A 15,281-nucleotide genomic window follows, 5' to 3' on the forward strand; every position below is an offset into this window, starting at 1 on the left:
ACGACCTAGCAAGGCGCCATTAGTAACATTGCATGTATCTATGGAGTCTCACTTATATCGTCAATAGCGATGTACCAAGGATGGATTAAAGTTAAGTATTCCAGAAGCTACGTACTTTTCTTTATAGCATTCATTACGTATCCTGTTACAGACCTATCTCTTGCCTGCGTGAACTAAACGCGTGCCTTTCGGCTACTTCCGTGGCGTGGCTGTCTTGCTACGCCACAACAGAAACACTTCACGTATACAACCGTACCGGTATTGAAAAAGACACAGCAATACGTGATCAAGGGGGTAGATGCTCGAACCCCGACCGAAACAGCACACAGCGAACTCACTGCCCTAGGCTGGGAATGCATTCACGTTAATCGAAAGAGTGAGATACTTCCGCATAACTGTATGGTTGAGCTGGTCGACAATGTTAAATAACGCGACCTGCTGAGGATGAAGTTATTACTTCATATGATCGTAAATGTATAAATCTACAACACGCCGCGCACCTCCCAACAATGCCACATCTGCCAGCTCTTTGCGCGTGCGTGTATTCGATGGGTCTCGCTTCACTTACCGCAAATGCGCCGGTGGCCACACGGCTCAACTGTGCAAACTCACCCTTACAGCACCACGCAAATACTCCAACAGTGGTGGGGCCCACCCGGCCTACTACAGTGGGTGCATTGCCTACAAGGAGGCTCTGAGGAGCAAACCAGGAAAACATGCCAAACCTGCCGCCATCACAGCTCCGAAACCGAACCCTCCCCCTCCCCTCCCAGTAACAGTAAGGGGTGGAATATCATTTGCTGGATTGGTAGCTGGAACTCCAACAAGGTGAGGCGGGCTGAGGAACCTCAGGGCTGCGCACCTACAAAGCGAGCTCCCCAGCAACAGACACACAGAAAAACAGGCAACATCCAACACCACACCCGCACAGCACACAAATAACAACACGACCCTATCCCGCGACGCCACGGATTGCAGGCCACCACAAGCCACAGAAAATGCACCCATACAGAGAGAGTTACAGCCTCAGAGCAAGTGGAGGAGGAGTAACAACCGTAACAAATGGAATACGACTACACCACAAGAAGAACACAGCCAATAAGAGACCATCGCTCAGATACACAATTCAGACACCAACCCAACGACCCATAGAACAGAATCACTCACCACAGAGATCACATAGGCGCCCACAACTACTCCACAAACAGCTGACTCACAAGCCAGACCAAATCCGACGCAAATACAAGTACGAGCGGTCGCCAACACTACCGACAACCCACAGGCCCACGCTCCCAACATCAACGCAACACTGCGGTTCTAGGCGCTTCAGCCCGCAACCGCGTGACCGCTACGGTCGCAGGTTCGAATCCTGCCTCGGGCATGGATGTGTGTGAGTCCTTAGGTTAGTTAGGGTTAAGTAGTTCTAAGTTCTAGGGGACTGATGACCACAGATGTTAATTCCCATAGTGCTCAGAGCCATAAACACAACACTGTGAAGAATAATGGAGGCATTATTCCTCGGACTCATGACCACCGAAATAGTCATGAAGATTACGGGGTCTGTCTCACAACTCTTCACACGGTTCATGTCGGTCTCGCTAAACTGGACTAACATACAAACTATTATCACAGCACTATTTACATCAATTCATGGCTAACACACCAGCCCCATAACGCGAATGACAACACAGACTCACAGAACCTGTTTCAGAATGCCAATGAGATCTTAAACAAAAGAACAGAAATAGTTGCGTTCGTAGAGTGAAAGGGTACCCGAATCGCTCTTTTGAACAAGACGCTGCTTACGCCTCGCAAACAACTAAACATCCCAGGTTTTTGCTTCTATCTTATTGTTGCGCGTGTCTTACCGACCGGAGAACAGAAGAAAGGTGCGGGACAGCCATCATCAAACACAAAGGCATAGAACACACGAACATGGAGTTCCCGGCACTTAAGAGACTAGAGGCTACGGCCATCAGGGTCAAGTTCAACGGAGCTAACACTGTACTGGTATCGCTATACAAGACACTTTGCCAGGGATAAACATTACATACCTACCGTACAGGGCCCAGCTCGTCCTGCATACTCCGCGAAGAAAAAGGCAGAGCTTATGGCCACAACGCTTGCAGCGTCCTTCGTGTCGAATCTGGTTCCTTCGGACCAATTATTCACACTTGAAACGGACCAAGAGGTTACACAACTTGCAGCCCAGCCCACGCGTAACGAAATCAGACGTACTAGTACAAACGAAATTACTTGAGCTATAAAGCATTCCAATGCTAGAAAAGTCCCTGGTTATGATGGCATTCAAAATCGTGTCCTCCAGGAGTTCACAGATAGAGCCGTAGAATACCTTACACGTCTTGCACACACGACGAATGCCGTCTTACAGCATCAGCACTTCCCTGACTTCTGCAAGGTGGTCAAGGTCCTGATGTCCAAGAAGCCAGGAAAAGATCACTCGCTCCCACAAAATTACCGACCCATTATTCTGCTGTGCTCGCTCATCAAGATTGTCGAAAAGGTAATACTGAAACCCATCACTAGGAGCTGCATTGCCAACGACACCCTGAGGCTGAAGTAGTTCGGCTTTAAGAATCACCACTCAACAACACAACAACTCCTAAGCGTAGTTGAACGTATAACATACGGCTACAACACGAAAAAAGCCACTGGGGACATCGAAAAAGCTTTCGACCGTCTCTGGCACAGCGGCTTCATACGCAAACAAAGCGATGCTGGTTTCCCCGACGGACTCGTACTTGTCATACTCTGATATCTCACGAACAGCTGTTTTAACACTGATGTGCAGGGCAAAAAACGACACAACACGGTATCAAAGCTGGAGTACCCCAAGGAAGCCTGTCTCGTTCAACCTCTATATTAATGATCTTCCATCAACACAAATCACGACGTTGGCCATCCACGCCGATGAAACAGTCTTCCTTGCACAAGACTGTAAACCGCCCAACATAAATTCACGAATGCAGACGGCACTCAGAACTGCCGAGCCTTGAGTTGAAGGATGGCGCATTAAAGTAAAAGTCGGCAAGTGCGAAGCAGTTCTGTTCACATGCAGACCGAAGCTACTGCGCAAACACCAACACGGTAGACAGACACTACATACACGCCCAATACGAACCAGAGAGAAAGTTAGATACCTCGGTGTTTGGAAACTTACGAGGGCAGTTCAATAAGTAATACAACACATTTTTTTTCTCGGCCAATTTTGGTTGAAAAAACCGGAAATTTCTTGTGGAATATTTTCAAACATTCCCGCTTCGTCTCGTATAGTTTCATTGACTTCCGACAGGTGGCAGCGCTGTACGGAGCTGTTAAAATGGTGTCTGTAACGGATGTGCGTTGCAAACAACGGACAGTGATCGAGTTTCTTTTGGCGGAAAACCAGGGCATCTCAGATATTCATAGGCGCTTGCAGAATGTCTACGGTGATCTGGCAGTGGACAAAAGCACGGTGAGTCGTTGGGCAAAGCGTGTGTCATCATCGCCGCAAGGTCAAGCAAGACTGTCTGATCCCCCGCGTGCGGGCCGGCCGTGCACAGCTGTGACTCCTGCAATGGCGGAGCGTGCGAACACACTCGTTCGAGATGATCGACGGATCACCATCAAACAACTCAGTGCTCAACTTGACATCTCTTTTGGTAGTGCTGTCACAATTGTTCACCAGTTGGGATATTCAAAGGTTTGTTCCCGCTGGGTCCCTCGTTGTCTAACCGAACACCATAATGAGCAAAGGAGAAGCATCTGTGCGGAATTGCTTGCTCGTCATGTGGCTGAGGGTGACAATTTCTTGTCAAAGATTGTTACAGGCGATGAAACATGGGTTCATCACTTCGAACCTGAAACAAAACGGCAATCAATGGAGTGGCGCCACACCCACTCCCCTACCAAGAAAAAGTTTAAAGCCATACCCTCAGCCGGTAAAGTCATGGTTACAGTCTTCTGGGACGCTGAAGGGGTTATTCTGTTCGATGTCCTTCCCCATGGTCAAACGATCAACTCTGAAGTGTATTGTGCTACTCTTCAGAAATTGAAGAAACGACTTCAGCGTGTTCGTAGGCACAAAAATCTGAACGAACTTCTCCTTCTTCATGACAACGCAAGACCTCACACAAGTCTTCGCACCCGAGAGGAGCTCACAAAACTTCAGTGGACTGTTCTTCCTCATGCACCCTACAGCCCCGATCTCGCACCGTCGGATTTCCATATGTTTGGCCCAATGAAGGACGCAATCCGTGGGAGGCACTACGCGGATGATGAAGAAGTTATTGATGCAGTACGACGTTGGCTCCGACATCAACCAGTGGAATGGTACCGTGCAGGCATACAGGCCCTCATTTCAAGGTGGCGTAAGGCCGTAGCATTGAATGGAGATTACGTTGAAAAATAGTGTTGTGTAGCTAAAGGATTGGGGAATAACCTGGTGTATTTCAATGCTGAATAAAACAACCCCTGTTTCATAAAAAGAAATGTGTTGCATTACTTATTGAACTGCCCTCGTACATCGGGGCACCACTCAGAGTACGTTGCCAACAGAGAGCACGGGATGCTCAAACAACTCTACCCAATGCTCAACAGAGAAAGCACACTAAATAGGAGGGTGTCGATGTCCATATACATGAGACTGAATAGACCTCTGATGACGTACGCAGCTCCTACACTCTTGCGATGCCCACAGATCATACACAATAAAGTGCTACGCATCATTAGCAATGCTCCGCGCTACACTCGCACCGTGGATCTTCACAATGACTATCGCTTTGCAACCTCAAGGAAGTATTAAAAAAAACTCTCGACACAACTTTACAGGAACTCGACACACTTGAACGATCCTTTCATCTTTACTCTGGGGAACTATGATTATAACTATAAATAGAAGCATAAGCGACCAGAGGCACTGCTAGCTAGCGTATAACCGCCTATGGCGAGCCAACACTCGCAAGCGAGAACATCGGCAAGCCCCTGCACATCAGCGATACTGGCTGGATAAGCCAGCTGCTACAACAGCAGACCAACAGGCAATAGCAGGGAAGCCAACAAGCTCACACACTAACGCACAAACAAATCGCCAACACTACCCCACATGTTAACCCGGTATGTGACGTATCGGTCACTAAGCGATGAAGAGTACAGATATGCTGATGCTGGTCGAGAAGTTAACGAAGATACCCAGCTGCAGCCGCTGAGTAACAACGCCTCACAACGTCAAAGGTATCTGCCTGTGTGATACCCACCACTGACTTACCCAACCACTGCATGATCTGTCACAGATAGCAAGCGATCCGATACTGCCCTTACTACCCGACCCCATTATCGCAGCTGGCCGTTGTGGCCGAGCGGTTCCAGGCGCTTCAGTCCGGAACCGCGCTGCTGCTACGGTCGCAGGTTCGAATCCTGCCTCGGGCATGGATGTGTGTGATGTCCTTAGGTTGGTTAGATTTAAGTAGTTCTAAGTCTAGGGGACTGAAGACCTCAGATGTTAAGTTCCATAGTTCTCAGAGCCATTTGAACCATTGGGATCCACTATCGCAGAGGTTGCTTTCCCTTAGCTCTTGCCTCGTCACTGTTTTTTCCTCTGCCATTCAGACCACTACCCTTCGTTCAACTTTCGACCCTATCTATCTCCAGCTAAGCGCGTATTAATAATTAATCCTAACGTACGCAAACATCGCAGTACCCATATCCTGCGAGACCTCACTTAGCGAAAACTAGCCAGTAGGCAGAGATGGCAGTATATCTTTTGTGTTGGCCGTCATGCCGGTGAGGGCGTGGAAGAACTCCACCCCACTTTTAAAAAAAAAATTCTTACTTTGCTATATATGCATTTTAACATTGGAAGTTTTTAAGTATCGGCAATCACCGGAGCCGATCGGAGTTGCCACGCGGTTAGAGGCGCCATGTCACTAATCGCGCGGCCCCTCCCGCCGGAGGTTCGAGTCCTCCCTTGGGCATGGTTGTGTGTGTGTTGTCCTTAGCGTAAGTTAGTTTAAGTAGTGTGTAAGTCTAGGGACCGATGACCTCAGAAGTTTTGTCCCGTGGGAAGTCATACACATTTGAACGTTTTTGCAATCATTGGTGTTAATTCATATTTCATTTCCTGTTGGAGATTAATTTATTCCAATTCTAGTGGGTTTTACATAACTGAGTTATGGAACAGCTTGGAAAAAACGGTCACATAACACTATATGCCTGGGCTTAGAATTTCAGTACCTCTTTCTGATGAGTATGTAACGAAATTTGATCAGTGGGAGGTGATGATCAGACTCCACAAAACACAACGGTTTCAGTCAAGATCTCTGGAGATAGTTTCTCGTAGCGCCACGTGATGACTTTAATATTCCCACTGTGTGGTTTGTTGGTGATTTCCAAGCCTTCTTCAACGGTGACTTCTCAAAGTATATGGAGATTGGCCATTCCATCTATGTTTATTAGACAATTTCCATTAGTATTTGTCTTTTTGGGTGCTGAGGTCTTCCCAGCGATGTGCTTGTGCTCCCGTTCTCTGTCGATTTATGCACTGAAATCTCCAAGAAGGATCTTGAGGTGGTGCTGAGGGGTCTTGGTGAGTACCTGTTCAAGTGGCGACCAGATTTTCTGAACTTTCTTCTTGCCAGAATCATTGTTAATTGGATCACGTGTGTTTACAAGTTGACACAGGAAACAAGAGATTTTATCTCAGGACACAAACTAACAGGCCCTCAAGGAAGGGCTGGGGAAAACTAATGAACATCATAACATGATGTTTACTTATTGTTCTTTGAAAGGTAAACTAATTTTGATCCTACAATTTTTACTTGTATTTTAGCACTGAAGAAGGCAGTTTGTAGCCTAAATATAGATTTAGAAGCATAATAAAAGGTAATGGCATTGCGACCGACTGCTGTGTGCCTCTTCTTGCTTACAATCTACGGTCGCCGTGCACAACGGTTCCTGATGAAATCAAAGTTGGTGAACATAATTTGTGATCAAGTACTCTTTAAAACAAGGCTCAACTTAGGAAAAGGCGTTAAATGTGAAATGCAAAAAGCGAAATTGTTTAGATATTCTTTAAGGATTTTTCACAAAATTCATCAAAACATTAAATACTAATCATTTATATTGAAAGTTATGCCGAAGCACACCATAACCTGAAAATTATAATAAAGTAATAGAGTGGCCCTACATAGGAACAGGACACAAACCTGCAGACGACACAGCAGACCCCTGACGTAGATCTCGGGACCCAGCGACAAGAAGCCGAGAGATGGTAGGTAGTGCACATATACAGCAAAGCTCTCAAAAGCACTGAACAGGTTGAATAAAACCAAAGCCTTTGCCACGGCTCTAAAAGAAGTCCAGTAACTAATATTAAGATTAAAGCGTCACTGATTGCTAACTCAACGCGTAATGCTAGTTAAAGTTAACAGGTTCGAGCGAGATACGCCATTAAAGCCAGAACTGCTACCAGTCAAGGACCAAAATTACAAGTATCTTAAATGCAGAAGCAATGTCACTACAATCTTAATAAATCCAGAAGCAGCCCTCAAACTAGCGTCAACAATACAAAATATACCAGTGGCTTATTATTAGCTTGATGATCAAATCAGAGGCTCTTAAGAACTTCAGCTGTACTCGTGGAATTGGTCTTGGCATAGTTCACATAGAATTTAACTGAGGTAAGCATCATACAAAAAAGTTTCACTTATTTACGTTAAAAGTTTTTGTGGCATTTAAGGGGAAAGAAAAAATTTCCTGGGTGCAAGAAACAAGTTAGTGCCACTAAAGAAAGCGAATCTCTTTACTTAAGGCCAACATCGTGACAAGATGTGACTCTGAATTAGCCACAGGCTTCTACGGCTTAATCACCGAAATAACCGTCTGCACTCTATTTAAAATTAGGTGCCTAAAACTTATTAAAACATTTTCTCTAAACATAAGCCAGTTTCCCCTCGTGAGCACCTGCCGCAAACAGTTCCAAATTCACATTAATGAAAACGAGGGAACGCGGCATAGCAAAAATTGAAAAAGTGGAAGGCCAGGGCAAAGATGCTTCAAACGCAGCCAACAGCCGACAACGGAGAAATCCGCTGGAGAACATACAATGACGCTCACCATAAACTGAAGGAAGGGCAACCGGGTCTTTTCTCGACTAAGGAGCCCGAAGAAGGCGTTAACTCAGTGCCCTGCAAAATCCTATGGTGAAGGCGTTCCGGTGGTCTAGTGCAGAAAGGGGACCCGACCTGTGGGTTTCGCCGAATCCCGCCGAATTCTCCGGGAGGAACCCGGGTACTAGGTGAACAAGTGCAGCCAGGGCAGGACTAGGCTGGTCCACCAAGGCACATCAACAGCCGCACCGACCTCCACAGGAAACACCGCCCGCCAACGCTCACACTGGATAAACCATGCGTCTGGAATGCAGATCAATTGCACTCCAGGAAGCCCCTCCGTTTCACTGTATACGCCATCCACCACAACCACCCTATTCCGACTGCTCACTCTCTTTCCGCACAACCCACTTTCTCTCTTCCAACAGAGAGAGAAATCCAAAGGCCCTCTAACCGGCAAAGATGGTGCTCAACCTCCGCACTCGAGCTATGACGCACGGCTCACATGCGCGTAGACTTTCTTGGCGCAGTTAACTGTGAGTATGGAGAGGCGTTCTCAGAGTGATGTGAAATCTACCACGAAATACTCGGTACTGTTTTACACCAGGAAAACTGTTCCTCTAAATTTCCCAGCTTGGTTGTACGTTTCCCTTTTAAGATACTATATCCTCCAGAATCAAAGTGGTCACTGTCATTAAATCGCTTTTCATGTGTAACAAGTATGCTGATTCCGAATTGGTCACAGATTTCCGTCAGCGTCCCCATTTGTCCTATTTAGTCAGCGTCTGTATGTTGAGATACAAGCAATTGCTTTCTCTTGGGTTTGGGGTTTTTAGGGACGCTTCGACTCTTCCCAGCGTTAATTCTACCCCCCACCTCCCTTTCTCCCCATAATCCGAATGGCCAGGTTTGCTTTCGATCTTCTCAGCTTCGGCCGGGGTAGCTGTATTATTTCTTGTATTTCCATCGAGAAAAGTTCTCCGTGGTTGATTTCAGCTGGTTGACCTGAACTCAGAGCGAGTAAGCCACAGATTAAATTTAAATCACTGTCACCATAAGGGTAGTTAGGCCATAAGGCAGCTGATGTTTTTCTGTGTTTGACAAATGTCTCTTGGTGTTCTTGACTTTTAGCCTTCTCCTTTATTCGGGCTTGGGACGGGCAACAGCAGCCACTGAGCTACTACTTCCACCCAGTAACTCCTGCAGGTGGAGTTTATAATTGTATGATTGTACTAATTATTATTATTATTTTAATTTAGTGATCAATGGCTTTTTTTTGCAGAGAAAACTAATATGAAAGTGTACTCATTTTATTTTCAGTAATTTTGTTTAGCGAGTAGTTTTAAAGAGTATGTGCAGGTACGACAGTCAGTTACTCTTTGAAATAGCTATTTTTGATTTAGCTGTTTTGTTTTCTAAGTTAGAGTGTCAGAACATTTCTAATACAGACAGATTCTAATCTAGGGCACCAGTTACGATCCTTTTTTGGTTAATATACTGTTTCGCTGGGGTTGTTAATTAGACCACTTAATGTTGAGGTTCACTCGACAAAAGCTGCAAAAACAAACTTACGTTAATGCTAAGCTGTAGCACTTGAGCTTCTAGACTGTCTAACATTAACTGGATTTTCCCTCGGTGCTTGGCAGAATGTGGCAATAATATTTAATAGGAAGTACCTTCCTAATTTTGATAAGACGCATTTGAAGTTCGTTAAGGATGAGGATACTATGATAAAGAGTACGGGAGTAGGCAGTTTAGTTGAAGAGATGTTGGATAAATACAGTTACTCTGAAGAAGCCTTGGGTAAGTGAACCAATACTTCAATTGATCGACGAAAGGAGTAAGTACACAATTGTTCTGTGAAAGATAAAAATAAACAATATAAATCAAGTAGGAATTAAATAAACTGGAAGTGTAGGACAGCCAACGCGAAATAGCTGCAGGAAAGTGCAAAAAAATTCGAAACGAAATGTTCGTTAGAAAGACTGACTCAGCATATAAAAAAGTCAAAACAGCCTCCGGTTGGATTAAAAGCAAGAGTGGTAACATTGAGTACAATAGGAAGAAAGGATGGGGGAGTGCGTGTTTCTCAGTTTTGAGGTAATCTGCCAATGTTGGCTTGTATGAATTCTTTGTTGAGCAACTGCACCTAACCCCTTCTCTATCGCTACCAAGCTTATTAACTTGAAGTTGCGGTCAGTAACGGATATGAAGCAAACATTGTACAAAAATTTTATGTTGATAAAACAAAGAAGAATATGTGAAATGGCCTTAGAGTCAAGAAGTACACTACAATTCCATTTCTAGGTAACATTTCATATCATAGAGCCAATTTATTCAAACAAATATGACGACGCTGTGTCCTTTACCATCAATAATGCCACCAAGTTGCTCTTTATACATGATCATAAACCTCTAACTGACAAATTTCTGAAATCTGGATTATATAAAATACAGTGTAATATATGTCTGAGTTTTTATATAGGACAGATGGGGGGGGGGGGGGGGGCTTTTAAGACCCAGCTTCACGAGCACTTGAGCACTTGCTCAATCAAGATGGCGAGAATTCATACAAGTCAATTTTTGCAGAACACCTCAAAACAGAGAAACACACACTTCCTCCCTCATCCTTACTTAACATGGAAATTTCACATATAATTGATAAAGTGTACAAAATGAACCTTTTAGAAGAATTTGAACTATATAAATTCAAAAGATTCGTTGAATGGTCAACTTGCATTAAAAAATAGATATTATTTTGACTACACATCATCTTTTACATAATGTGAAAATTAGTCCATCCCTTTTATATATTAGTTTTATTAGTCATGTTTTTACAAATGTGTTATATATAACTTCATTATATGCCTGTCTTATATTTTTGTATATGCTTTGAAAAATGTTGCTTGTTGTTAGCACAGTAGATACATAGATGTGATGCTGTTACTGTCAAACAGTGTTTAAATAATCATATACAATACAAAAATTTCTGAACATACCTTGTCATTATCCTTTTGAAAGGAAGATATTGACATCTGCCCTAAGTAAATTCCTGTAATATACTTTTTATACTTCACATAAATGTATAACCAAGGTCTAAAGATTTATAATATTTTTGTAGGCTTTTGAAGATGACAAATTAATTTGACAGAACTGGTAAAGCATAATAAAATTTGTTTGCAACTGATGACTGAAATTTACCCTGAAAAAATATCTCATGAACTTCAGTAACTTTTGATGCTGTCCTTGATTCAGAACCATATACAAGAGTAGATACAGCCACAACCCTACTGAATTTCATTCATCTGTCTTTTGTTGTTTTTCTTGCCATAGCTCCTTCAATCATTCCACAGATATCTTGATATTTATTGACCTTCCTCTCAAGATATTTGTTATACTTAAAATTAATATCATATCATAGGTAACTGAAGTGGAATCATTTTTCTAAAATTTCCTCATTTATTATTATTTTCTATCTGGCTGGGTCCTTTCCTTTGAAAGCCATTATCTTTGTCTTATTTGTAGATACAGTTGAGTTGTATTATATTGCCACCTGGCTCAATCTATATACTACTCTTTGTACATTATCTTCTGTTTCCTGTATAGTTATATAACAATCAGAGCATTTAATAGTACTTTAGATCCTATTTAAGTTCTAAGTGTATTTCGTATTTCCACTTCATAACTAGATCATCAATATATATAAATTAAATAAAGTGGGTGATAACTGCACCTTGTCATTTTCGAAAATGAGCTTAGAACTATATTTGTGTTTACACACATACTTATTAGTGTATTAAAAAGATGTCTAGGAAAACCTCTCACTTCCAATATTTTCTACAAAAGGTGTCATTTTACCTTATCAATATCAGTAAATGCTAAATGCATTTCTGAGCCAAATTCATAACGTTTTTCAACAATTTGTTTTACTACAGATATATTATCATTGCACAAATATATGTTTCTGAAGCCTGATTGTCCTTCTGAAATTGCTGCATTGATGTTAGTTGTAGCCTCTCATCAAGAATTTTCTCATTTTCTCTCCTGCAGTTAGTAGGCTTATTCTTCTGTAACCTCTTGTGTCTTTGTCATTGCATCTTTTAAATATAGAAATATTTTGGCTTTAATCCATTCTTCAGGTACAGAACAATTCTTCCAACACATTTAAAAAGCAGAGGAAGCAAAATTCTGAAGTGGTTCCTCCACATTTGATTAATCCAGCATTAATGCCATCAAGGACACTAGCTTTTCCATTTTTTGTTATATTTAAGGCTTCTTTCAATTCTTTTATGTCTATTTGACCTACTGAGTACTATCAGTTTTTATAGACTAACTTTATTCACTATTTTCATTGTACCATAATTTCTGTTGGGATGTGCCCATTGATTTTCTGTTGTTAGTTCTACGTTTGCAAGATTATTCATATGCTTCATAAGTGTAAACGCTGCATTCTGTCTTCCTTGAACGTCATGTGCAACATCAGCAATGAATCTTTCGAGGGTTGACTACGGTAACTTCTAGTAAATTCTTTGTTTTACTTGTTTTTTGTTTATCTATTTCTGAGGCTTCATTTGTTTGTGTCTGGAAATAGGTGTTATAAGCATTTCGTTTTTCTTTAAGATTGTTAGCCACACCTGTATTCCACATTTTCAGACCCCTTTTCTGGTTTGATTCTATGCTTTCCCCTAGTACCTAATTAGCTACTTTCAACATTGCTGTTTTTAATCTTTCCCACACTTCTTCAATATTGTCTTTACTTTCAATCACTTGCAATTCCTGTGCATTTCTTTGTGATTCAGTTCCTTATGCTTCCTTCCTGTCAAAGATTAAGTTTGTATTTCAAGTTTTGACTTTGGGTTTTCTTTACATTTGTTTGTTTCCTCCATCTTGTCCACATTTCAAATGGCTCTGAGCACTATGGGACTTAACTGCTGAGGTCATCAGTCCCCACATTTCAATTATCGAAGTAACTGGGAAGTGATCAGACCCTTTGTCATTAGGTACACGAGTATCTCGAATTTGAGAGCTTGTTTTTTTATTAGCCACTACATAGTGAATTATTGAGCATTAACATTTTGCATTCCAAGTGTATTTATTTACATCTTTCTCCCTGGAGAAGTTATTTGTAACTGTCAGCTGATTGAATGTAGCAATATCTCTTAATGTCTTACCATTTTCATTTAAAGTCATTTCACCAAATGTGTGTATTGTACTTATTGCATTTAAGTATGTTAATATTAACAAATGATCAGTTTTATTATATTTACTTTTCTTCTTTTTGCAACTCTTCATAAAATAATTCAGAACCTTTGTGTCTTCCTGCTTCAAGTACATAAACTTTTATGACATATAATCGTCCTCTATCAATTCTGAATCTAGCAATTACCATCCCTTCACTTTTGTAGTCATAAAAATCTTTCTTTTCCATTTTTAACCTGTAAGAACGCCTTCCCCATTTGTACTCGTCTTGTTTGTTTGACACAACTGTCAATTAATGAGTAATTATTTAAAACTTTTGTTCCTGTGAGTTTCTTCTTTGTTTCTATTGTTAGAACAATGTTTATATTTCTTTGCGTATTAAAACTTTCTCTTATATTCTAGGTACCTACACACAATACATATTTAACACGAACTCTTTTTCCTTTATCATGGCCGGCCGGAGTGGCCGTGCGGTTCTAGGCGCTACCGTCTGGAACCGCGTGACCTCTACGGTCGCAAGTTCGAATCCTGCCTCGGGCATGGATATGTGTGTTGTCCTTAGGTTAGTTACGTTTAAGTAGTTCTAAGTTCTAGGGGACTTATGACCTCAGCGGTTGAGTCCCATAGTGCTCAGAGCCATTTGAACTATCTGAACCTTTATCATGGGCTTGTCGTCGACTTTGAAAGCTATCCAACTTATTCCTTAGAGACTTACGAGTTATGGTTTTATTTCTATGGATAGCTAACTAGGCCATTGAGCAATCCCCACCTTATGGTACCAGGTTTTTAATGAGAGCACCTTCTCCTAGGTAGAATACTGACCAGGGCTTAAGACCTCCACCTCCCATTTTCTTTTCTGCTAATTAAACACCGGCAGAGAGGGCTGGCTGCTTCCGCTCTTCGAGCTATTGTAGCGAGTGCCTGGCTCCATGTTGCCTCTTCGGGCACTGCAGTCTTTGTTGTAACCATGACAAGGGACCCCCACGAGGTACTAGTACCAACGCCAGGTGAACCAAGGTTTTTAAAAAAGGTGTTACTCCTCCGCCTCCTTCCTCAGCCATGCTTGGGACATGCTAGAGTGGAGTTTTCGTGACAAAATAAGCAATATTTTGCAAAACTTTAGGAAAGTGTCTCCTATTCGGTATTGTTACGCTATCTAATTACATTCAAACTTATGACTACCCTTTTTTTTTTTTTTTTTTTTTTTTAGGGAATCGGCACAGATGGAGGAAATGAAATGCACCCCATTCACAGCCCTGCAGTTTCAGTAAACAGTAGACGGTAGCGCATAGGCCCGGCGTGCCTGTGTGTGTGGGGCGTGTCGCGGCGGGGCGCCGGCGCGTGTCGGCATTGTCCCGGCGCGTCGTGCCGTGTGCAGCGGCAGCGGCGGCGGCAGCGCCGGGCTCGGCCAGTGCGCGCACCGGCGACGCCGTCGAGAGGCCAGCCTGGCGGCTGCCAGCGCAGAAATAGTAGCGGGCCCCGTCCCTGTGTCTGCCCTGCCTCTGCCTCTGCCTCTGCCTCTCGTGTCCCGGACAGTGGCCCGCCGCGCGCCGCCGCCGCCGCTCGGCTCCAGACGGCGCCTGACTCACCAGCCGGGGGGATTCCTCCTCCAGCGGACTCACTGCACTGCTCTGCCCGGTGAGTAGCCGCGCCGACGCTCCAGCACTCGTGCGCCCATCGGGGTCACGGTGGGCGACAACGGGATCTCCGACCGTGAGCCAAGGCTGTATTCCACTGAAACAAGTGCCAATTACTTCACGCACAATTCAACTTGGCACTTTCGTTGGGGGCCGGTGAGAGTGTGCTCACGTAATCGTCGCCCAGTATTAGAGCTGTTGCGGTGGCGGGACAGGTGCCGAGGAGCAGCAGAGGGGCGGCTACGACCTCCACCTCCTTCTCCTTCTCACGGGGCAGGTAGCACACTGGAATTAGCTCTACATGCACAGTGCCTGCTACAACGGCGCGTTATATTGTTTG

General features: G+C 43.4%; 1 protein-coding gene across 1 annotated transcript in view; it reads left to right on the plus strand.

Moving 5' to 3' along the window:
* Positions 1 to 15,281, plus strand: part of LOC126456097 (SET domain-containing protein SmydA-8) — a 149,768-nt gene that overhangs the window by 17,308 nt on the left and 117,179 nt on the right. The window contains exon 2 of the mRNA XM_050091852.1: positions 14,683 to 14,942. Coding sequence (XP_049947809.1) covers positions 14,683 to 14,942 — 260 coding nt within the window. The remainder of the gene's footprint in view (positions 1 to 14,682; positions 14,943 to 15,281) is intronic.

This window comes from Schistocerca serialis, chromosome 2 (assembly GCF_023864345.2).
Source record: "Schistocerca serialis cubense isolate TAMUIC-IGC-003099 chromosome 2, iqSchSeri2.2, whole genome shotgun sequence".
Lineage (NCBI taxonomy): Eukaryota > Metazoa > Arthropoda > Insecta > Orthoptera > Acrididae > Schistocerca > Schistocerca serialis.